The sequence below is a fragment of the Schizosaccharomyces pombe genome, assembly GCF_000002945.2.
Source record: "Schizosaccharomyces pombe strain 972h- genome assembly, chromosome: III".
NCBI classification, from domain to species: Eukaryota; Fungi; Ascomycota; class Schizosaccharomycetes; order Schizosaccharomycetales; family Schizosaccharomycetaceae; genus Schizosaccharomyces; species Schizosaccharomyces pombe.
In genome coordinates this window covers 1894710-1917691 of record NC_003421.2, presented here as the reverse complement: position 1 = coordinate 1917691, position 22982 = coordinate 1894710, and the positions used below count along the sequence as shown (strand labels likewise).

Below are 22982 nucleotides of genomic sequence, written 5' to 3'. Positions count from 1 at the left end.
ACCTCACCATTGTCACTCTTAACCTCTACACCACTTAACCTCAGTCAAACCAAATTAGCAATTGAAGCAGTAACAATTTAAAATTATCAAGTTACTTTTACCTAAAGTTTTATTAATCAAACTGGCATTTCTTTTTTGATTTTTTTGTAATGGTTCTACGTTACAACAGCCCACGCCTCAATATTCTTGAGCTGGTCCTTCTATATGTCGGATTTTTTAGTATTGGGTCCTTGAACTTACTGCAGAAAAGGAAAGCTACTTCTGATCCTTATCGTAGGAAAAATCGCTTCGGCAAAGAACCTATAGGAATAATTTCCTGGTGGATATTGGGAATTGCATTAACCTACGTACGTATTTCAAGCATTTTTCTTAAAAAATATATATATATATATATATAAGTATATTTTGAAAGAAAAATGTTTATGTTTAATTGTTTAACCTCGCTTCATATTGCTAATTTCATTTTTAGGTCGTTGATATCAGCAATCTTGTCATCTACGCATTGCGAGTTCCAAATTGGTGGCCCTGTAAAACCACTGTTGTCTGTTTAATTCTCTTCCTTTTATTTTGGATAATTGTACTTATCTCATGCGCAGATTCTAAAGCTCTTCCAAAAAATGCGGATTCCATACTAAAGGCCTACCGCCTTAGCGTCTTGTACGTTTGGGCTATAGACATTGTATTTGAAACAATTTTCATTGTCTACAGTCCTCATCCAAATGAAACATTTCAAGGAATTGTATTGGCGGACCATGTAGCCCGATTGGTCTTATGTGTTTTCGCTACAGCTATATATCTAACTTATAGACGAAAGAGACATACGCACGATCCCCTGGATTTTGAGGAGCGTCAATTAACAGAAGAGTCAAACGTTAATGAGAATGCTATCTCTCAAAATCCCTCGACCGTTCAGCTCGGTGTATCGGCATCAACCTCGAATTTTGGTACACTCAAATCAACATCGAAAAAACCTAGTGATAAATCTTGGGCAGAATATTTCCGTTCTTTCTCTACTTTACTTCCCTATCTCTGGCCGACAAAAGATTACCGACTTCAGTTTCAGATTTTCATTTGCATAGTTTTACTCTTTTTGGGGCGAGCTGTTAACATACTTGCTCCCCGACAACTGGGTGTGTTAACTGAAAAGCTCACAAAACATAGTGAGAAAATTCCTTGGTCTGATGTTATTCTATTCGTTATCTATCGTTTTTTGCAAGGAAATATGGGAGTAATTGGTTCTCTTCGATCTTTCTTATGGGTTCCTGTCTCTCAATATGCTTATAGAGCGATATCAACTAAGGCTTTGAGACATGTTCTAAACCTGTCATACGATTTTCATTTGAATAAACGTGCTGGTGAGGTTTTGACCGCCTTAACTAAAGGAAGTTCGTTGAATACGTTTGCAGAACAAGTTGTGTTTCAGATTGGGCCTGTTTTGTTGGATTTGGGAGTAGCCATGGTATACTTTTTTATTAAGTTTGACATTTATTTTACGCTTATTGTGTTAATTATGACACTTTGTTACTGTTACGTTACGGTCAAAATTACATCTTGGCGTACCGAGGCTAGAAGAAAGATGGTTAATAGCTGGCGCGAGAGTTATGCTGTGCAAAATGACGCGATTATGAATTTCGAAACCGTTAAAAATTTTGATGCAGATGACTTTGAAAATGAACGATACGGTCATGCTGTGGATATTTATCTTAAGCAAGAGCGGAAGGTACTATTTAGCCTTAATTTTTTAAATATCGTTCAAGGTGGAATATTTACATTCAGCTTGGCAATTGCTTGTCTATTAAGTGCTTATAGAGTAACATTCGGCTTTAACACTGTCGGTGATTTTGTCATACTTTTGACATACATGATTCAGCTACAGCAGCCTCTTAATTTTTTCGGAACTTTATATCGTTCATTGCAAAATAGCATCATCGATACAGAAAGACTACTTGAAATTTTTGAGGAGAAACCTACTGTGGTGGAGAAACCAAATGCCCCAGATCTTAAAGTCACTCAAGGTAAGGTAATATTCTCTCATGTTTCATTTGCATATGATCCACGAAAACCTGTTTTATCAGATATCAATTTTGTTGCACAACCAGGAAAAGTTATTGCGTTAGTGGGAGAATCAGGTGGTGGGAAATCTACAATTATGAGAATTCTTTTACGATTCTTCGATGTCAACTCGGGATCCATAACCATTGATGATCAAGACATACGAAATGTTACGTTGTCTAGTCTTCGATCTTCAATAGGTGTAGTTCCCCAAGATAGTACCCTTTTTAATGATACTATTCTTTACAATATTAAATATGCTAAACCTTCTGCGACCAATGAGGAGATTTATGCTGCTGCTAAGGCTGCTCAAATTCACGATCGTATATTACAATTCCCAGATGGTTATAATTCTCGTGTCGGAGAAAGAGGCTTAAAGTTAAGCGGTGGTGAAAAACAACGTGTAGCAGTTGCCAGAGCTATCTTAAAAGATCCTTCAATTATCCTTCTCGATGAAGCTACTTCTGCTCTGGACACAAATACTGAGCGACAAATCCAGGCAGCCTTGAATAGACTTGCATCTGGCCGAACTGCTATAGTAATCGCTCACAGGCTCTCCACCATCACCAATGCAGACTTAATTCTTTGTATTTCGAATGGTAGAATCGTTGAGACTGGCACACACGAAGAGTTAATAAAGCGTGACGGCGGAGCTTACAAAAAAATGTGGTTTCAACAAGCAATGGGAAAAACTTCTGCTGAAACTCATTAATCTAAGCATAATAACAAGCCTTTACTAATTTTGGTAGTTATGACTAATTTAAAAGGAGAATTAAAATACACTAACTTTGATTGTGAGTAATGCTGCTCCTTTCACAGAAACATTATGGTACTAAAAATTTTATCACTAAATTCCATACCAATGAATTTCTATTATTAATTAATTTATTAAATCGTAGTATGTATAAGTACCAAAAATAATCCCAAAACCTAACCCGATTATTTTTTTCTGCAAGTCTTAACTGCAAAGCTTTTGTACAATTTAAGTATTACTCATCTGCTGAAACCATTGACGAAGTGCAGAAGACAAAAGTTGCGGCAATTCTTCGATGTTACGAACCACCAAATAGTAATCAAAAGCAAACTCATCTATATATGGCTGAATTTTTAAATCCATAGTACCATCTTCTTTAGTGTCGTAGTAAACCTTTTTAATATCAAGGATGGACGACTTTTTCTGGGTGTTAACATTGTCAAGAATAACAAACACAATCATCACTTTTTCTTCTTGAGCACGCCTTAGCAGTTTCCGAATGCTATCATGATCTTCACAAATACCGTCTGAAATTATGATTTCTAACTGCCTTATGTCCGAGTTAGATCTATGATGGGAAGCCGTATTGGCATAGTTAAAGCATTTCATAGAAGCATCGGCGAGAGCCAAAACATTGGTATTACTTTGCTCAAATGTAAAATGCGAAAACATTTGTACACCACTTTCAGATGAAAACTGTTTGTCGAAAGGATGCAACAATTCAGGTTGCTCCCCAAATTTCATCACTGCAATTTGTCCAACTTCAAGTAATGATAATGCTTTTGTTACCAAAGCTAAAGTCTCTAACGCTAGAACTGTGCTGCCCGACTCACTCATCGACTTAGAATCATCAATGGAAATCATCACTTGATACGTCCTTTTACTAGGTTTAACACGACGCATCCATATCTTGTCTTTCTTGAACTGAGAAGCAATATATGGGATGATTCGTTTCATATTCAACCGTTTACCCGTACGAAAGTCTCCTTGCATCTTAGTGGCCAAGGTTGGTTCTAATATCAATCGAAGCTGTTCACATAACTCAATAGAAAGTTGCTTTGTAGAGTCCTCGTGTTTATTCCATAAATCACGAGCTTCATCAATGGGCATTGCAGCAGGAAGGTTAGTAATCTTCACATTATAATCAGGAAGTTCATCTTCAATATCCTCATCCTCCGATAATTCAAAAACCTTCTCAGACTGGTTGATAGACCCAAATTCCGTTGGAAGGGTATCTTCACCAGTCTGCTTGATATCTGAAATATCCTGACCATCTTGTAATTGTTTGTCTCCAACTTCATCAGCTTCATCTTCAGCAATGTTTGTACTGTTCATTGAGTCTGGATTCTGATTAGCAGACTCATCTCGATCAATACTCTTAATTTGATCTTTTTCGGCATTTCCCAAAGCTTGCAAATCCTCTTCCTCATCCTCTTTAACATGCATAAATTCAGAATCGTCAAATGCTTGACTTTGCGATTCAGTAAGATCCTCCCATTCGTGAATACGATTGGCCTGTTGCCATTCTCTAAGATGATCACCAAGGCTTTGATATTGTCGATCCGCCTCACTCATTGCTTCTTTAGGGGTTGAAGTGTCTTCCCCTTTCTGAACTTGCTCTGCTGATGAAAATTCTCCGTCAGCAGTTCCATTACCTCGAACTCCAGATTCTGCTGCTCCATCTTCTTCACCCAATTCTTCATTTTCTCCAACAATGCCTTTATCTGTATTTTCTTCATCAGCTTCTGCAGATGCAAAAGTAGATTTCGCATCCATTTTAGGATGATTGTCTATCGCCTGGTCTTCGGGAACTTCACCTTGCTCTAATTCTTCATCACTTTTTACTCCATCTTCAGTAGACTCTTCGTTTTCCTGAACATTCTCTTCGAAGCCATCTTCATTCATCTTCTCATCATCCTCAGCCAGATCAGAAAAATCATCTTGCTGGATATCCTCATCCAGAGTGTTGTTCTCTTCCAAAGGATCTTCAAAATCCTGCATAGGTTCATCTTTTTCAGCATCTGCCTCTTCTTTGTTTTCATCAGCTGCTTCCATATCCATATCTTCCAAGTCTGAATCTTTGCTAACATCACCTTCTTTTTCGTCTAGTTTGAGGTCCTCAGGTAAGTCGAGATGATCCTCATTTTCAGGTGGTGGTTGACTATTATTTTCTTGAATATCAGGTTGTATTTCATCATCAATACCAACATCATCTGACATTTCTTCTTCGTCCTCTTTCTCTTGCCTATCTTTATCTTCTAATGCTTTATTGTCATCTTCCTTTGAAACCAAGTCGCTCTCATTGTTTGCAGCCGACTGTTCATTTGACTTCTGCTCAGTTTCAAGCAAATCTTCTTCATTGGGCTCGTCCCAGAGTTTTTCGTTCAGTGAATTAGACAAATCTTCAGGGATATCATTGACTTCCTCATCCAAATCTTGATTCTCTTCTTCGCTATCACTGTTTTCGTTCTCCGATACTACAGAGTCCTTTGTTACTCCATTCATATCTGATTCCAACTCTCGAGCTTCAGACTCGTCCAAATCGCTTTGATTAGCCGTATCTTCTTCGTTGGCAAGTTCTTCAAGGTCATCGTCTTCATTTAACGTGTTAGTGATATCTTCAGCTCCCACACCGGAACCGAGACCAGTACCAGACTCTAATTCGCCACTATTTGATTTTCCTTCTTGTGGAAGGTCAGGCGAGCAGAAACCATTGTTTGCAACCATGAAAAACAACGTCGAAATTTTGGATAGCGAATCAAGGTTTGAGTTATGAACATTTATAAAGTAATCTAGCACACTTTCCGCTAAGTTTATAAACTGCTCACAAACAGGAAGAAAAAGCATAAGTAGTTGACAACTCATTTTATCGACAGAAGAAGAACGTAACTTCTCTTTCAAAGAACTCAGCTTCATAGACTGAAACTTTAAATTAAAAGCTCGCAAAACTTTAGAAAAGCAACTGCTCATTTCGATAAAACTAGACGTTTCGGCTAGTTCTTTGAATGTTCGCATATTCTTTGTAGCGGTTTCTATTGAAGAAAGCAAACTATCAAATAAGTTTAAAACAAAGTTCATCAAATTCAAAAACTCGTCATTTGTTAAATCCACTTGCGTTCTGGATATTGACTTCAAACTTTGCAAGCTAACCAAATGTTTAAAGCAGTAAGACAACTCCGGCAATTCTGTCCTTTTTTTGCGACAGTATTCAATCAAATCATTTATTCCTTTCTGTTGATCACGAATCGAAGAAACTTTATCAGCAGATGCATAAAGCGGAATTGAGGAAGGAAACAACTTGTTAGATAGCAGGTCGGCGAATCGACTAAGTTCATGCCCGATCGATTGAAATGAAGCAGTGGGAGATATACTTGAGTGCTTCTGTATAACTATGGCATAGATTTGACAAAGCATAGAGACAGCCTGCGCTCGATTTTCGAAATCGTGATCATATCCCAGACTACTCACCTCATTAAATGAAGAATTATTAAAGGATTCCAACGGCGAACCATTCACACCAACTTCTGAATAAACATTTTTTAAGGCCAATAATTCATTGGTAAATTCGACTAGCTGTGCACGCTCACCTAACTGCAAAGATAACATACTGTTAAATAAACCTACACCTTTTTGAACTTCAGGAACACTTAAATCATTATGTTGATGACCAGCTAGTGTCTGAAATTTGGGAATAAAGTCTAATGATTTCATCAGTGAACGATCAACTTTTTCTATACTCAATGAAGTAACTGGAAAAGTAGGAATAACTGCCAGCAAATTTCGTAAATTACTAAGATTTTCCTCAATACCAGCTTTAACACGGTATTGCAAGCCAAAAGCCTTTAGAGTTTTGAATGTTTCAGTAAGAAGTAAATGCTTTCGACTTTTCAAATGCTTAATTTCAGACAGATTATCATCGTTAATGGTTTCCGGTGTGAGCTTCATCAGCTCACGGGCATCAGTAATTAAATTTGAAACCATATTAGTGAAAGTTGAACCAGGCTTTTCAACGTTAGCAAATAAAGTCCACATCAACCTTAGAGTAGTCGGAGTATTAGAAAACCGTACTGGAACCAGCTTCATAATTTCTGTATCCATTTTTTCAATATATGAGGGACTAAGGTTTACTTTTTTGGCAACCCACATTGCTGAATTGTTTTCAGTGTCAAGTAAGGAATCCCAATCATGTTTTTGCGAAAGATATGAAGAAACAGGCTGTCTCAAAACTTCTCTATACCTATGTAGAACTTTAAATAACTCAGCATGACTCTTTTTAGCACTTTCCTTCAACGCATAAACATTGGTATCCTTCCAACTCATCAATAGTATTCGCTCTTTGATTGAATTTTCAAGCGACTGTTTTTGTGTATGAATTGCCTCAGAAACTTTGGATAAAAATTGCTCAAAGTAATGATAGATATTTAGGAGCATTGCATCAATCCCGTGGCATATTCTTAAAGAAGCAGCATGTTGAGAAAATGATAACAAGCATTTCAAACAAAGTTGAAACTCCCCAACAGTCAAATCGGTGATAAACTGAACTATAATAGAGGCAGATTCGCACAAATTTTGCTTAGTGAATTTGCTATTCTCAAAGAAAGGCTTCAGTATAATAAATTGCAGGATACTATACAATCTTGGATAAACCCTCTCAGAAAGTTTGTATTCTTCTAATTTAAGCAAATTGTTCCAATTCGAAAGCTCAAACTTTCTCCAATCAATGATTTTTTTCTTAATCAAGTCCATTTCATTAGCAAGCGAATATTCTCTACTAGCCAACTTTTCCCATTCAGATAGTAAATGAAACACTCGTTCAAGTTTTGATAGATATTCAGCAATAGGAGAAAACGGACTTAAGTTAAGTATAGCATCAATGGCATCTTTTAAGCCTCTTAGAACAAAATTCTCAGGCCAGTTTTTGATTAAAGATATAGCTCGGCTTTCAACAATTTTGATCAAATCGCGAACTTCTATAGCTTTTGAAGGGTTCGGATCAGAATAAAAATTGTAAACAGGTGGGGTCCAATACTGTCTTTCGTTAGTCGATTTAACACCCATCATGAGTACAACGCTAACAATATCAAAACCTGATGAAGCAATCATGTCTGGATTCTTAACTTTAATTTTCTTAGCAAGATATGACCCGGTATTCATAAGCTGCTCCAACGGTATTACGTTCATTTTCTCAGAATATATTTCGTTATAGAGAGACCAAAAAGCGAATTGCAGTTGTAAGAATCTTTTTCTTTCAATTACGACTTCAGGTTCAACTTCAGGTTCAACTTCATCGTCGTAATTAATGAACACTTTTAAGTAATCATTCTTATCAAAATTGAATTCTCTCTGTCGATAAAGTCTGTTTTTTTCTTCTATCTCCTCGAGCTCTTTCTGCTTAATTTTTGCATTATGGATGTAAAATTCATTAGCTAATAGTACGAAAGAATTGGCCAACGAATGAGTATCACTAGAATGCTGTTTTTCACTACATAAGCGAGAAGCTAAGAATAAGTAAATTTCAAATCTGATTGAATCATTTAAATCAAGCACTTTGATCTGCTCAATTAAATTTGAAACATCATCAAAGCTAAGCGAACGTGCAAAACTTGAAGGATCCACTAATGTCAAAATAAGCGTTGAGAGTATCTGAGATCGTTCATCCAAGCGTCGTTTAGCTTCGAACATAAGCAGCTCTATTCCGTATATCATGAAACTTATGAATGAAAGAATGAGCTCGTAAACATCAACAAATTGAGGATAAGCCTCACGTATTCTTTCAATATAGGCCTTCCATTTTGTTACAAAAGATTTAGCTTCTTCAACAACAGCGATATTTGATTCTTTAGAAAGCCGCATTGCTAGCTCAAATATGTACTGATTAAGTACAACAGACTTCATGAAAAATTCCAATTCACTATAAAGAGGAACTATGCTCTCATTCAGTGATCTGTACACGGTACTGAAAGAAGAATCAATGTTAGGCGTGTTCGAAATTTCAGTCGAAACTAAACGTCTCATCACGCTATTAACTTTTCCTGAATTCAAGGACTCGGCAATTTCTAAAATTTGGCTTTCCTTATAGAGACTTTCAAGGTAATGTCTCAAACTTTCTACTGTGAGCAAAGGAAGCAGGGCAGGATCAAAGGGTTTGTCTGGAACATATACTAACAGCATTCCAGAAGCAAAATAAATATAAGCCATTCCTTGATTTTTCAACATTTTCTGTTGGTTGCTGCTTAACCAAGAGTCTTTCAGAAATCTCAAAGAATGAATAAAACGCTCAGTATACGTGTAAGAAATGAATTCTGAATTGGCAACCAAAAATGCTTTGCAAGCTTCTAATATAGAGACAAAGTTTTCAGCTAATTCCTCATAAGGAAGAGAGAGCTTCGTTATAAGGTCATTGGCCTTTTCACACTTTCCTTGATCCAAGAATATTGAAATTATAACAGCATATCTCTGTAGCAATATCAAATTCATTTTTGTGGATGAGTCCTCCGCTAATAAAGAAGAGTGATCCATGAAATGCTGAAGTAAGGCCAATCGTGCATGCTCAAAAATATTTGCAGACTCCAAATTTGCATTCTCATCAATGCTGGTAAAAGCAAGTGCAATACGACCTAAGATGTTGCCGGTGGTTAAAGAGCAAAAATCGAAGTAGGTTAAAACTGGTGCTACAGCTTTCGTGCTATCGAAACTAATTCCATGCAGTAACGTCAGCAGATTACCTGAAATTCTGGAATGAAAGCAAACTCGTATAAAACGCACAAAATCGTCGGTTAGAAAGAACGAGGAGGTAGTATATTTGATAAAAATATGCAACAAATCCAATGAAGCTAAACAGTTAAAAAGATTAACAAGGTTTTCGGGTAAAATAACTTGTTTAGAAGATTTTAGCTCATTAACACCTTTACCCAATATTTTGAGATATGAATAAATGTCTCCAACTTCGTTTTCAACCAGAACTTTGTTTAATAGTGATAAAGAAGTTCCTACAACTTCACATGCCGTAGTTTCCATAGAAATTGATGGGATGTTGGCATTAACATATTGTGTCAATAGTTTATCAACTGTATTCCAAAGCGACCATTGATCATATGTACGAGGAACGAAAGCATGCCATTTGTCCCAGATTGCTTGCATGTGTAACCCAGTAGACAAGTTTTGCAATTCTGAAAATTTTTCAAGCGAATCCTTAGGTAAAAATGACTCCAATAGCTTTGTTTTTTCCGTTAAAGTAAACATCCATTCTCCTAACATTTTAGTGTAACAATAAAATCTACTAATATCACAATCGGGAACATTTGTCCAAACGTATATATTTTTCCACAATACAACTAGTTTGAGAAAATGACGAATAACGTCGTAGGATAGCTTATAGACAATGTTTGAGTTTGCACTTGCAATTTCAATCAAAAATTTAGAAAACTGATTTAATAAGTTCCACAAAGAAGGAGTAGACCCTTTAAAAGAAGAAACGTTATGATAAACAGCAGACGCACTTTTGAGAAGGTAGGTACTATTGCTTGTGGAAACTGCTAAGCGGTTGACTTCCTCTGTTAAGTCGAGAATTTCATGTGCAGAAACAAACAATAAACCTGATGCATATGTCTCAGGCAACTCCAAATGGGAGGTTAATATGACTGATTGAAAATCATTAATCGTTTGTATCAGGCCTACAACTTCACGAAGCTGGACGGGATATTCATATATATCCATGAACCTCGAAGCCTTTAAATCCATATGATTAAAATAATCAGCGCAATATATTTTTTGTACCAAATTTTTTAAGGTAAGCAAAAGTTCTGCATCAGCTTTGATAGATAACGAAAATTGAGGATTAGTTAATAAAACTTTTCGAAGAAGTTTTAGTTGCCTTGGAGAAAATAACGCAAGGATTATAGCATGGGCAATGTACATATAATTACCATCTATTTCAATTTTACCCATGGTTTCAAAAACATATTTGATGTACGAAATATTTGAAGCAAGCGTATCCACAGCAGATGATATCGGTGCAGGTTCTAGAAGAGACATTTGCTTCTTGTCAATCTCGGTAAGGGCTTCTTTTAACAAGAATATTTCCACCCCCCTATTCCTCATTGCTCGTGATAGTTCACCGTAAACAGGATTTACGGTTAAAAACAACCGAAAGTTGGGATGCGGCTTTATGGTTTTGGGATGTCCATCTTCAGTAGTTTTCTCATTGACAATTAAGACTCCTTTATGTTCTAGCAATGAGTTTAGGCGATCAAGGACAGCAGGACTACATAAATTAGCGTTATCCAAGACAAACCAATGCCCTTCTTCAACAGCCTTTAGTAAATAGCCATCAAACCATTCAAACCGACCTGCTGGAGAAGCTGAAAACTCTGCAAGCAGTTTACGAGCCTTTTCATGAATATCACCTAAAGAATGTACTAGGGTTTCATGTATCTTTAACTGATCCAATTGGTCCACTACTTTTTGAAGCAGTGTAAACGCTTGGGAGTGTGTTTTGAAAGAAGTCGTCGTTAATGTATATAAGGAAGTTTCACGGAAAATATTATCGAAATTCCTATATTTGATGACAATATTTAATAATTGTTGAGAAAGATCCGTAAAAAGCTCTGATGCTTTTCGAGATATATCTATCTGCTCATACTCACCAATAAGGTCCATTGTATCAGTGTCGGAATTAACAGCCATTTCTTTAATTTTAGCACCAGCAATAGCCGCAAGCAAACGGAGAATGCACGTTTTCCCTGTGGCAGTGTCGCCCACCAAAATACAGGGCCATTTTTTGTTGATGCATGTTATTACCGATTCGAGAACTGGTAATTGTGATTGAAGTATATTTTGACTGTCCAATAAAGTTTTCTGTCTTTCGACATCCCTGACAAGAAGTGAATGTCCGACTTTAAAACATTGGCTGCTCAAGCTAAAACCAATAGTACGGGGCTCATAATCTATATCAAATACTTCTTTAAACAATTCGCATGTTCTAACACGGTCTTCAACCGTTCTCATACGATGCAGGACCATGACTTCCAAATAATCAGCAGGTGAAACACATGTATATTTTGGAGCATCATTCAAAAGTTGTAACCAACGTAAAGTATCACGAAGATTAAATTCCCAAGGGCTTCCAAAACTACCAAAACTAATGTCTTTCTCAATATTGTCTTGCAAACGAAACATAAACTTGATAATCTTCAAACGCCAATCCTCATTTACTTGATGATAGTTACATGCTGCAATTTCAATCATGTCCTTTTCTTTAAGAGCCTCAACGTAAACAACCGAAAATCTATTGATGAACGACCTCGGTAAGCCTTTCCTACCGCCACCCTGATGCTGTGGATTTTGGGCAGCGAAAACTCGAAAATTCGGATGAGCTTTAAACACCTTGTCTAATTCCGGTATATAAGCTTCATTACGATGATCAAGACAAGCATTTAAGCCTTCCAAGACTGACTGTGAAGCTAAATTTAATTCATCAAGCAACACCCAATGACCATTACGCATCGCTGCCAAAAAAGGAGCATCACGCCAAGCAAACTGCCCTCCTTCACCACCTTCCACAGGAACGTCTGAGCCGAAAAGATCCATCAAATCTGTTTGATCAGACAAATTTATACGCACCAGTTGATGTCCTGTTTCACGAGCAAGTGCTGTAATAAGACTGGTTTTGCCAACTCCAGGACTACCTTCCAGTAAAATAGGTTTCAGAACCTGCAGAGCCCTCAAAACCTTGGAAGCGTTCATTAAAGTAGTATCTGTATGTAAACTATAAGTCGAATCCGATTCAACAGAATCTCCTAAAGGTATTCCAAAATCACCTATAAAAAATGATGAGTCGGAGAATTTAATTGATATATCGGCAGATTTGGATGCCATAATGTTAGATCCTGCTAACTCATTTAATTTAGCGAAACATCTTTGACGTTCAGCGTGTAAGGATGCCAAATTGTTACTTAAAGAAAAGGTCGTGAAAGAACCAAGCGCATCTATAAAAACCATTGAAACAGCATTAAACAATACCAGATTTAAATCCAAAATTTCGCATGCATTTATAAATTCTACTGCGGATAAGACATCACGAATAGAAATCACATCAGTATACAAGTATTCATTCGCATGCCATTTCGCATATTCAACCAAAGGGCGAGCTAACTCGATTTTGTTGTTATGAAGTTTGCCTTCGACAATTTTAAGAATGTCCTCTGTATCGACCATCGGTGGAACCCAAATTTCGGTAAACCGATTCCGCAACGCTGGCGAAAGTTCCTTCTTACCGTAATCACCACCAGGATTCATAGTAGCAAAAAATGCAAATCCATCTTTGGCAGTAAGAGATACGGCAGCATTACTGTGTTCCACTAAAGTAAGAGTACGAGATAATTCAAGAACACTATTCAATCTCTCCAAAACGGAATCATCGGCGAGACTAATCTCATCAAGTAAAAAAAAGTCGCCTTGCTTCATCGCGGTAACCAAAGCACCGTCATGCCATTCAAACAGAGAGCGGTACTTGATAATCTGGCGTTCGATCAGATTAGATAAATTGTCGTTCTTTTCAGAAGAAGAAAGTTTTTCAAATTTCTCAATGAGATCGTCAATAGAATCCAGACTTTCTTGTACGTTAAATTTTTCACATAATTGTGAATGAAGACTGTAATTTACAGCGGAACGATTCCTTACAGGCCTTTGAGCACCAATTATGTCTCCATTTTCCGTATCTTGATGAGCATTAATAATATGCAACTCTTTGTGCAAACACTCAGCTAGAATCTGACAAACAGTTGTTTTACCACAACCGGTATCTCCAACTAACAAAACGGGTTCTTTTGCTAGTAAACAGCGCCATACGAGGCAAAATAAACGAATCATTGGACGTGTCCAAACAACCTTAGATAAAGGACCCTCTTTTAAACTCATATCCTGGAAGATCTCCATAGAGTCAAGGTTATAAATACCATCAGTGTCAATTTTTACCTTCATAACTTTTTCGATTACTTCTTGCACGGCCAGTTTGTCCTTTTGGTCTCTCGCGCGTTCAGCCAAAAGCATATAACCATTTTCTGCTAACTGTTGGTAGCCGACAGCTTCGCGAAACGCCCATCTAAATAAATCTCTCAAAGTAGCAAAAGAATTTTTTTGCTCAAAAATTCGGGTGGTTTGTCTTCGAAGAGATAGCTCGCGGAATACTTGTACAATCTTTGCAGCATATGAAGGGGCTATTTTACACCGCTTATGAAGAATCGTCTCCAGTTCATTTTCAGGAATGTCATCAAAATGAATTTCTAAGAATCTATTGCGGAATGCTCGAGAAAGATGTTTACGACCAGCATAAACACCAGGAGGATTCTGTGTTGCAAAAAGCATAAACTCAGGATGTGGTTTAACCAAAACTTGTGTTTCGGGTATAAAAAGCTCACGATTATCATCTAAAAGTCTATTCAAAGCTTCTAAAACGTCGGTAGGGGCCAGATTGAGTTCGTCTAATACAATCCAATATCCATTTCGTAAAGCTTCCACCAAAACGCCTTCCCTAAAGCTCAATGACCCGTTATCATCAGTAACGTAGGTGCCAATATATTCCTGTAGATCAGTGTGTTCGTGATTGTTTATTCGAACAAACTTATGTCCAGTCTTTTTAGCTACATATTCAATCATACTTGTTTTGCCACTAGAAGTTGGTCCTTGGATTAAAATTGGAAACATCCTAGTAGAACAAGCTCTAGCTATGTTTAATAAATTTTTTTGCACAAATGGTGTTATGATATAATGCTCTTGTTCCTCTACGGGGAAAGACCCACGTCTCAACCAGTAATGGCAAAAAGCAATATAACTAGAATGATCGGGTACTTTAGGGATTTGCTTGAGTATTGCATTCTGTTGATCCCTATTTAGCTCACCTAGTGTGAAACGAACCACATGGTTGTACAATAAGCTTTCACTAGTATGGTCGAGTAACGTCAAAAAAGACATACAAAATCCCTCATAAAGGGATCTTCTCAATCCATAAATTGGAGCAATTTCCGTTACATACGACAAAGTTCGGCTCAATGTTCGAACGGTATAGTGTGGTCTTTGACCAGCTCCATCAACAAGAGAACCATCGAGAGAAAGACTCTTTGCAACTTGATATAGTTCAGCGACCTCTCGGATAACATGTTCATTACCAATACAAAGAGAACCGATATACTTTTGAATGATTGATAATAAATCATCTAAATTTTGATCGGGAGAATGAACATATATTTCAGTAAATCTTGATCGAAAAGATGGCTCAAGTTCACGTTTTCCAACATCTGTAGAAGGATTCATACAGCCAAATAACCTAAAATTTTTATGAGGAGTAATTGGAGTTATATCGCCACGTTCACTGAGAAGTATACCCGATTCATATGAGCTTAAAAGTTGGCCAATAGGTTCTAAAGTCTCTAATGATGCCAAATTAATCTCGTCTAGTAATACCCAGTGTCCGGAACGAACCGCCTTCACCAAAGCACCCTCAACGAAAGAAAACATGAAGCCATTGGAACCTCCCGTAAGAACTTTTTCAAAATCTTCAACCTCTTTCTCAAATTTAGCCCACTGATTTCGAAGCTCAACCTGATTAGATAAACGTTTTTGTCTTTTTTGAGGATTAGGAAGAGGTTGTTGACCATCAAGAACCGTTTTAGACAATTTGCAAGCTTCTTTCCAAATTTTTAGGCAAGTTTTCCAACGAAACCGTCGTGCTGACGTTGATGCCATGGATATAAACTTAGCATTTTTCTTGGAACTAAAAGTTTGCTCAAATATATCTATAAACCTCTCATGCAATGGAAGACCAAGTGTGGAAGCGTTGATAGGTTTATAACCGCCAAGCATATCAGAAGATTCCGTCTGTTGAGACATATTAATTACAGTAACTTTCTGACCTAACAAGCCAGCTAAAAGTTGGATAGTAGTGGTCTTACCAGTACCAGTCTCACCAACTAGAAGCAATGGTTCGTTTGTTTGAACACCTGCAGCCAGCTGTTCCAATAAGCCAAGAGATGAAGATGTGAAAGCATATGAATTAGTGGAACAAGAACGAATAGTAGACAATTTCTTAAGTGAACATCTACCTATGTTTATGTTATGTTCCAAATTTTGAAATACAGGAATAGAATATCGTAATTGTAAAGCCTTTTCAGGTGGTATATTTAACTCTATAGCGACGTTACGCACCACAAGATCAAAACCGTCTCTAGAAGGAATAAACGCACCAAACATATCGATAGCCTCTTTAAAAACTGCATCTTGGAGTTCTTGAGATATGACTACATGGTCGGAAGGGATCATAAATTTGTGATATAGAAACGCAACCCTTTTAATAAATTTGTAGAAATCACGCAAACACAATCGACGATATATTTTTGAGGTGGCAAGGAACGATCTTTGTGAAAAAAGATCAAATATATCTTTGTAAACAGAGTACAAAGTAGGACAAATGATTGATAAAACAGGATATAGAGTAGATACTACCTCAACACATTCATCTGGTTGATAAGTCAAATCAAGTATCTGCCATAATCGTTGCCCAAGAATCTTTGTTTTCATAGATGATGTAGCAAACATTTGAAAGGATCCTTTAGCATATATTGTTTCACCACGTGAGGGAATTACGAGTTGCCTTTTTTCGAGAAGAGGAAGCAAGACGCTAAGCACTTCAGAAGGTGCGTGCTCGATATTTGTAAACAAGATCCATTTTCCAGTAATTACAGCTTGTGTCAACACACCAGGTTGCCACTCGAATTCTCCAGGTTTTGGAGAGGTATATGTTCCAATCAACATTTTGGGGTCTGTGGAATCGCTAAGATGAATACGAATGATCTGTTGTCCCAATTTCGCAGCAATTTGTGTGATTAAAAACTTTTTACCAATTCCTTCTGGACCAGCCAGAAGAATTGGTCTTTTTTGTACCAAGTAAGGAGTTATGCGATTTAAATTTTCCTGTGTACTTTTAGTTAAAACTAGGGAACAAGGAAGCGGCACGTGAGAGTTAAAAAAGACATTTCCCCCTAGTTCAACAAGAGGTAAATTGGATAATCCAGCGTCAAATAGTAAATTCTTTAGATGTTCTGCTCTTTCAGAGACCGTCCAAGAAACAAAAAGACGATGAAGTTGGGATATTCTTTCATTTTCTAAAACAAAAACTTCACCGTAAGTCTTTGTTTCTCCATAATATTTGACTTTGCAGGTTTCACGAATTTCGTCCGATGCATACAAAAACCAAACGTCGTAGTCAATTTTTGACCAGGGTTGGTGCAAACGCAAACGTTGCAAAGTGTTGCTTGGAACGTAATTAATATGCTCCAAAATATCATATATCTGAGGGTATATTGCAACCCACTCAATCAACACATCCATCCCCAGTGTGTTGGTAGAGTTTAGGCTGAAAACTGCCGCCTTGAAAATTATTCACCAACACCACGAACATCTTCTAGTGGCCAGAGAATAATGAAATGAATTTTGATATCCAAATTAAAAAAAAAAGCTAGCAATCAGTAATTAAATTAATAAAACCGTACTTTTGGGATTTATCATTTACGTTTGAGTAAGCGTTCACTCACACAGAACAAGCATGTCTAGTTCAAATGAACAAATTTGTTTGGACGAAGATTGGGTAAGTTTAATACTAATATTATAACTTTATTAATTAATAATGGTCAGATACAAAAATTTGGGGATAGGGAAATTGAATTTGTGGATGAAGCTCAAAAATCCGAAGTTGATGAGACAGAAAAGTCTATAAAACGCTTTCCGTTGTCCGTATTACAAAGAAAAGGATTAGCACTTATCAACCTTAGAATCGGAGTTGTAAAAACTGGATTTGGTGGTAAAACGTACATTTAAGCATTCGAAACGACATAATGACTCTTTTTTAACTCATTTAATTTGTAGAATCATTGATTTTGAAAAAGATCCAGCGTTCTCCAATGGTGAAGAATTACCAGCAAACTCTTTTTCACCTGGTGATGTTGTCAGTATTCGACAGGATTTTCAATCCTCCAAAAAAAAACGTCCCAACGAAACAGATATCTCAGTGGAGGGTGTGGTTACCCGAGTGCATGAAAGACATATATCTGTTGCTTTAAAGTCTGAAGAAGATATTCCTTCTTCCGTCACGCGTTTGTCAGTGTAAGTTTTAATCAATGTCTCCTTACAAAAAAATGACTGACAGTTGAAAAGCGTCAAATTGGTGAATCGCGTTACGTATGAAAGAATGAGACATACTATGTTGGAATTTAAAAGAAGTATCCCGGAGTATCGAAACTCACTTTTTTACACCTTGATTGGAAGGAAGAAGGCAGATGTTTCTATAGACCAAAAATTAATCGGTGACATTAAATATTTCAACAAAGAATTAAATGCAAGCCAAAAGAAAGCAGTTAAATTTTCCATTGCGGTCAAGGAATTATCACTAATTCATGGTCCACCAGGAACCGGTAAAACCCACACCTTAGTTGAAATCATACAGCAGTTGGTTTTAAGAAACAAGCGTATTTTGGTTTGCGGTGCTTCCAATTTGGCAGTTGACAACATAGTAGATCGCCTAAGCAGTTCTGGGATTCCCATGGTCCGCTTAGGGCATCCTGCTAGGCTCCTTCCATCGATTTTGGATCATTCTTTGGATGTTTTATCACGAACGGGTGATAATGGAGACGTAATCCGTGGAATAAGCGAAGACATAGATGTATGCTTAAGTAAGATTACAAAAACTAAAAATGGTAGAGAGCGTCGTGAAATTTACAAAAATATTCGGGAACTTCGCAAAGATTATCGAAAATACGAAGCTAAGACGGTAGCGAATATTGTTTCGGCAAGTAAGGTTGTGTTTTGTACTCTTCATGGTGCTGGATCGAGGCAGTTAAAAGGCCAAAGATTTGATGCAGTGATAATTGATGAAGCTTCACAAGCGTTGGAACCACAATGTTGGATTCCTCTTTTGGGAATGAATAAAGTGATCCTGGCTGGCGATCATATGCAACTTTCACCAAACGTACAAAGCAAAAGGCCTTATATATCTATGTTTGAACGATTGGTTAAATCTCAAGGAGATTTGGTTAAATGTTTTCTAAATATACAATATCGAATGCATGAACTTATTAGTAAATTCCCGTCTGATACATTTTACGATAGCAAATTAGTTCCCGCTGAAGAAGTAAAAAAACGCTTACTTATGGATTTAGAAAACGTCGAAGAAACTGAACTTACTGATTCACCAATTTACTTTTACGACACCCTGGGGAATTACCAAGAAGATGATCGATCAGAGGATATGCAAAATTTTTACCAAGACAGTAAGAGCAATCACTGGGAAGCTCAGATTGTTAGCTATCATATATCAGGACTACTAGAAGCTGGACTTGAAGCTAAGGACATAGCAGTTGTTACTCCCTATAACGCACAGGTAGCCCTTATACGACAGTTATTAAAGGAAAAGGGAATAGAGGTTGAAATGGGCAGCGTTGATAAAGTGCAGGGCCGCGAGAAAGAGGCAATTATATTTTCTCTAGTCAGAAGCAACGATGTTCGGGAAGTAGGGTTTTTGGCAGAAAAGAGAAGACTCAATGTAGCCATCACAAGGCCTAAAAGGCATCTTTGTGTAATTGGGGATAGCAACACTGTAAAGTGGGCTAGTGAATTCTTTCACCAATGGGTTGATTTTTTGGAGGAAAATGCCATTGTGATGGATATTGATGCAACCATGTTTGAGTAAACTTAAATCAGATCGCTTGAAGAAAGTTTTGTTTATTTAATAAAATTACTGGCTTACTAAAAAACGGAAATTTTCGCTTTGTTCATCTTTGTTTAATTAGCTACAAAGATTTAATAAATCAATTTTTCAGCAACTTTGCTTCTGCTCCACTAGCGACAAGAATTTCCTACTCGTAAAATTTACTAAAGATGATACCTAGTATATATTGATATATATGGGTATATATATAACATTTAAGACGATCATAGATTTATGTCTAAAAGAGCTTGGTGAAATCATTATTTTTACAGAATAATCAAACACTATATTGTTACACAATCCATACTAGCTCCGAAGGATCAATATTAATCAGTATAGAGATTTTATATTTGTTTCGTAGGGTTTGGAACTGCTGCAGATTCCTTTAATCGAGTATTCAGTAAATGGAGTTAATATTGTCGATGAAACGAGTACCGATAACAAGTGTTCGTGTAATTTCAGTTTTCTATTAATTATTTATGTCGTAATTTATTTTTAGTATTTCAATAAAACATTCATTAAACTGTTTCTCAGTTGACATAGTCGGTTGTTAGTATTATGAAATTAAATGCATGTATTTGTCATCAACCATCACAACATTCAATTAACTTGGTTTATTGCAAACGCTTAGATTTTTCCTTTGAAATACGTTTCTGGAAGACGTTTCGGTTTAAAAAGAATACTTCAACTTATTTGAAAGCAAAATGATTCAGAACGAGAAAAAACACTTGATTTTGTATACTGGAGATGTGACGAAAAACTTAAAGTCTGGCATTTGGAATGCTTCACGTATAAAATCAAATTTAGAAGTAAGCAAATGATGAATTGGACATTCAAACGAGTATCGTACTGCTTGGGTTTGGGCAGAAATATACTTGAATATTTGTAGGCATAAATGTATTCTAACATATTTCTAGTTGGTTAAAGCTCTAGAGAACGTTAAGCTCACGAAATTCACGGGTGATGGTGATGAAAATTTGAAGAAAAACATTAAAGTCTTGGTTCCAGTAAACGAAAAGCCTCAAAAACTAGATGGGAAACAAGAGGAGTATGAAATTATTGGTAAGTACCGCAATTTACCATTGATAAGGGAAGGGAATGAGTTGGAATACACGAGTTCTCTAAATGCTTTTCATTATAGAACACTCATCTCAATGCCCTAATCACTTGGAATGTTTTGTACGGGATCACTAACTTTGCGTAGTAAAGCTTTTCTTTTTGGACGGTGAGAACATAGACATAAAAAAGAGGGAAGAGACACTGTCTCAGGTGTTTTATAATTTACATATGCTTTTTGGCATTGATTTTGTTTCCACACTGGTGGTATCTTTTCCTCATATAACTTTCTTAAAGGAAAGTGGTAATAGCTCTTCTAATGAAATTTACGATTCAATTGACGAGATACCTCCGCAAGAGATTCAGTCCTGGGTTGACACTTGGAAACTATTAGAGGAAAAAGTAGGGGAAGGCAAGATTGGCACTTTAGGCGTTAGTGAATTTGGTGTCAATGAGTTGCAACGACTAATTTCTTCCGTGAATGTCGTTCCTGAATCCACCCAAATTAACATAGGCCAAAATTGTAAACTACCAAACGACCTATTGAATTTTGCTGATCGACATCATTTGAAGTTATTTTTTCATTCTGATCCTTCTGCTCTTTTAAGCGAAAGTGAAATTACTTCTGTTATACATAAAGCCTGCCCGGAAATTCCTAATCCCGCACGTGTGGATTGGGTTATTCGATATACTATTCTGACAAGGCATACTGCCGTTATTCATCAAAAGGGGTAAGAAAAAAATTGTCCTAGCTATAATGACTAATATTCAGGTATATTGTTCAAAGCACTTATACCGAGTAATCGCTTTTTATCTAATTAAAAAAGAACTTTTTGTTTGTTTTGGCTACCATATCCACGTTAATGTATTTTGTACCAACTACTGAGAATTAAGCAAGAATATCAAACGTGTTTGAAAGGTTCTAAAGATATCCGAACAATAATGTCCTCTACGCTTCGAATCTATAATAAGTGAATTATAGCTTTGGCACCAAAACAGTTAGACTTTTTTTTAGTAGTGGTAGCAGCACAGATCGAATACTAGCAAACAAGGGGGGGAAATAATATGATTTTGATCTTGTTCATAATGATTACATAAATTTTAATAAATAGTTAAACAACAGACAGTAAAACAGTTAGACCACACCTCTAACTAATTACGAAACATATAGTACACAATGGGTTAAAGTCCTACAACCAATGTTTGCTTTAAGGCCTTCACAAGGGCAAATTTGATCCGTGTGACGATTTTCTGTTCATCTTTGGAGGTTGGGGACTCCATAAGATAAATCTCCGAAATTCATTAGGAGGTACAAAAGTCCAGTCGCTTTGAGGAGCCCAAGAATAATTCTCTGGCGGTTCGACCAAATCCAGGGAGGTCACTGAATTCTCCGGATTGAATTTTGGAAATGAAGTGTAGCGAGTAGTTGTTTGCGAACCGGAAATGTCAACGTGCCTCCAAACTTGGGCGAGCTCATTTCGAATTTGAAGATATGGCACATGGTCTCGTTTAGCAGAATAAAACTGAATGAGATAGCTTCGTAATTTTGGGTGAAGAGAAATTAGACCAATCCAAATAGCAATTGGTAAATAACGGTCAATTGAAATGCGCAGGTATGCCAACAGGAATATGAGAACTAAAGAAACTAGCAGTCCAGATGAAATAGCAGAGGGAGTAATGTGGTGATAATAATTTTGTCGAAAATACAATAGTTGATCATAAGAAGAGCTGTAAGAAGCCATGAAATTTTGTAAATCTTTAAGATTTGTGGTAACGTCGTGGGTCATACTTATCGGCATCATTGTCAAAAATACCAAGAGCAAAATCGCCGAAAATGAAACTGGATGAAGATACAATAACGTGATCGTAAGTCCCAAGCACATAGATTTTACAGGATGCCTCCAAGTCACTGCTTCTACAAGTTCGTCTCGAATAATGAAGAAAATAGCAACTCTGGTTGCAAACCGAATTGAGTTTTGCGAAAGCAAAATCGGGTTCAGTTCATTTTGCATCCTTGAGTAAATTTAATAATCCCTCAAAAACGCTGTAGGAATTTTCTTTTAAAATCAAATATGCACTATGGATCAGAAAAGAAGAGAAATTAGGAAATTTGACACTGAGTTCTCAAAGTTGAATACGGTTCTACGTTTAAGCTTGCTATTAGCGTAGCTTGATACATTGTGTTCAAAGCCGCTGTTAGTTCAAAGAAATTAATCAATGCGTTTGATTCCTGGCTAGGGATGGAACTAGAAGAGCCTGCTAACTTATAAAAAAAATCTTAATTCCAATTCTATTGAAAATTTCTTTGGCTAACTATAATTAGTCCGATGGAAGCAATGTCTTCCCATGATTGCCATTGATTCAATT

At 36.7% G+C, this 22982-nt stretch overlaps 5 protein-coding genes and 12 long non-coding RNA genes across 17 annotated transcripts; 12 read left to right on the top strand and 5 right to left on the bottom strand.

The window, feature by feature from the left end:
* The first annotated feature begins 20 nt into the window (after positions 1 to 20).
* hmt1 (vacuolar phytochelatin and glutathione S-conjugate ABC family transmembrane transporter Hmt1) lies at positions 21 to 2936 on the top strand. Its single transcript, NM_001023362.4, has 2 exons — positions 21 to 347; positions 470 to 2936. The coding sequence occupies exons 1-2, from the start codon at positions 150 to 152 to the stop codon at positions 2762 to 2764; spliced, it is 2493 nt and encodes an 830-aa protein (NP_588371.3). The 5' UTR covers positions 21 to 149; the 3' UTR covers positions 2765 to 2936.
* On the bottom strand, positions 503 to 1435 carry SPOM_SPNCRNA.7548. The gene has a single exon (NR_196884.1). It is a non-coding gene; the product is annotated as a non-coding RNA (long non-coding RNA).
* SPOM_SPNCRNA.7547 lies at positions 1563 to 2774 on the bottom strand. Its single transcript, NR_196883.1, has one exon. It is a non-coding gene; the product is annotated as a non-coding RNA (long non-coding RNA).
* On the bottom strand, positions 2859 to 17210 carry mdn1 (midasin). The gene has a single exon (NM_001023361.3). The coding sequence runs from the start codon at positions 17186 to 17188 to the stop codon at positions 3035 to 3037; it is 14154 nt and encodes a 4717-aa protein (NP_588370.1). The 5' UTR covers positions 17189 to 17210; the 3' UTR covers positions 2859 to 3034.
* Positions 3559 to 3814, top strand: SPOM_SPNCRNA.7546. Its single transcript, NR_196882.1, has one exon. It is a non-coding gene; the product is annotated as a non-coding RNA (long non-coding RNA).
* SPOM_SPNCRNA.7545 lies at positions 4360 to 5765 on the top strand. Its single transcript, NR_196881.1, has one exon. It is a non-coding gene; the product is annotated as a non-coding RNA (long non-coding RNA).
* Positions 5886 to 6464, top strand: SPOM_SPNCRNA.7544. The gene has a single exon (NR_196880.1). It is a non-coding gene; the product is annotated as a non-coding RNA (long non-coding RNA).
* On the top strand, positions 9526 to 9786 carry SPOM_SPNCRNA.7543. Its single transcript, NR_196879.1, has one exon. It is a non-coding gene; the product is annotated as a non-coding RNA (long non-coding RNA).
* SPOM_SPNCRNA.7542 lies at positions 11914 to 12563 on the top strand. The gene has a single exon (NR_196878.1). It is a non-coding gene; the product is annotated as a non-coding RNA (long non-coding RNA).
* SPOM_SPNCRNA.7541 lies at positions 12713 to 14643 on the top strand. Its single transcript, NR_196877.1, has one exon. It is a non-coding gene; the product is annotated as a non-coding RNA (long non-coding RNA).
* On the top strand, positions 15014 to 15449 carry SPOM_SPNCRNA.7540. The gene has a single exon (NR_196876.1). It is a non-coding gene; the product is annotated as a non-coding RNA (long non-coding RNA).
* SPOM_SPNCRNA.7539 lies at positions 15651 to 16074 on the top strand. The gene has a single exon (NR_196875.1). It is a non-coding gene; the product is annotated as a non-coding RNA (long non-coding RNA).
* Positions 17211 to 17391: 181 nt separating the features above from the next.
* SPOM_SPCC737.07C (DNA polymerase alpha-associated DNA helicase A) lies at positions 17392 to 19875 on the top strand. Its single transcript, NM_001023360.3, has 4 exons — positions 17392 to 17444; positions 17492 to 17664; positions 17723 to 17959; positions 18011 to 19875. Exons 1-4 carry the CDS (start codon positions 17403 to 17405, stop codon positions 19539 to 19541), a joined length of 1983 nt encoding a protein of 660 aa, NP_588369.1. The 5' UTR covers positions 17392 to 17402; the 3' UTR covers positions 19542 to 19875.
* Positions 17473 to 17981, bottom strand: SPOM_SPNCRNA.7538. The gene has a single exon (NR_196874.1). It is a non-coding gene; the product is annotated as a non-coding RNA (long non-coding RNA).
* Positions 19768 to 22696, bottom strand: SPOM_SPCC737.05 (peroxin Pex28/29). Its single transcript, NM_001023358.3, has one exon. The coding sequence runs from the start codon at positions 22625 to 22627 to the stop codon at positions 21833 to 21835; it is 795 nt and encodes a 264-aa protein (NP_588367.1). The 5' UTR covers positions 22628 to 22696; the 3' UTR covers positions 19768 to 21832.
* Positions 20146 to 21738, top strand: gcs2 (glutamate-cysteine ligase regulatory subunit Gcs2). Its single transcript, NM_001023359.3, has 4 exons — positions 20146 to 20368; positions 20477 to 20621; positions 20764 to 21346; positions 21388 to 21738. Exons 1-4 carry the CDS (start codon positions 20264 to 20266, stop codon positions 21416 to 21418), a joined length of 864 nt encoding a protein of 287 aa, NP_588368.1. The 5' UTR covers positions 20146 to 20263; the 3' UTR covers positions 21419 to 21738.
* On the top strand, positions 22009 to 22284 carry SPOM_SPNCRNA.7537. The gene has a single exon (NR_196873.1). It is a non-coding gene; the product is annotated as a non-coding RNA (long non-coding RNA).
* Positions 22697 to 22982: the final 286 nt, after the last annotated feature.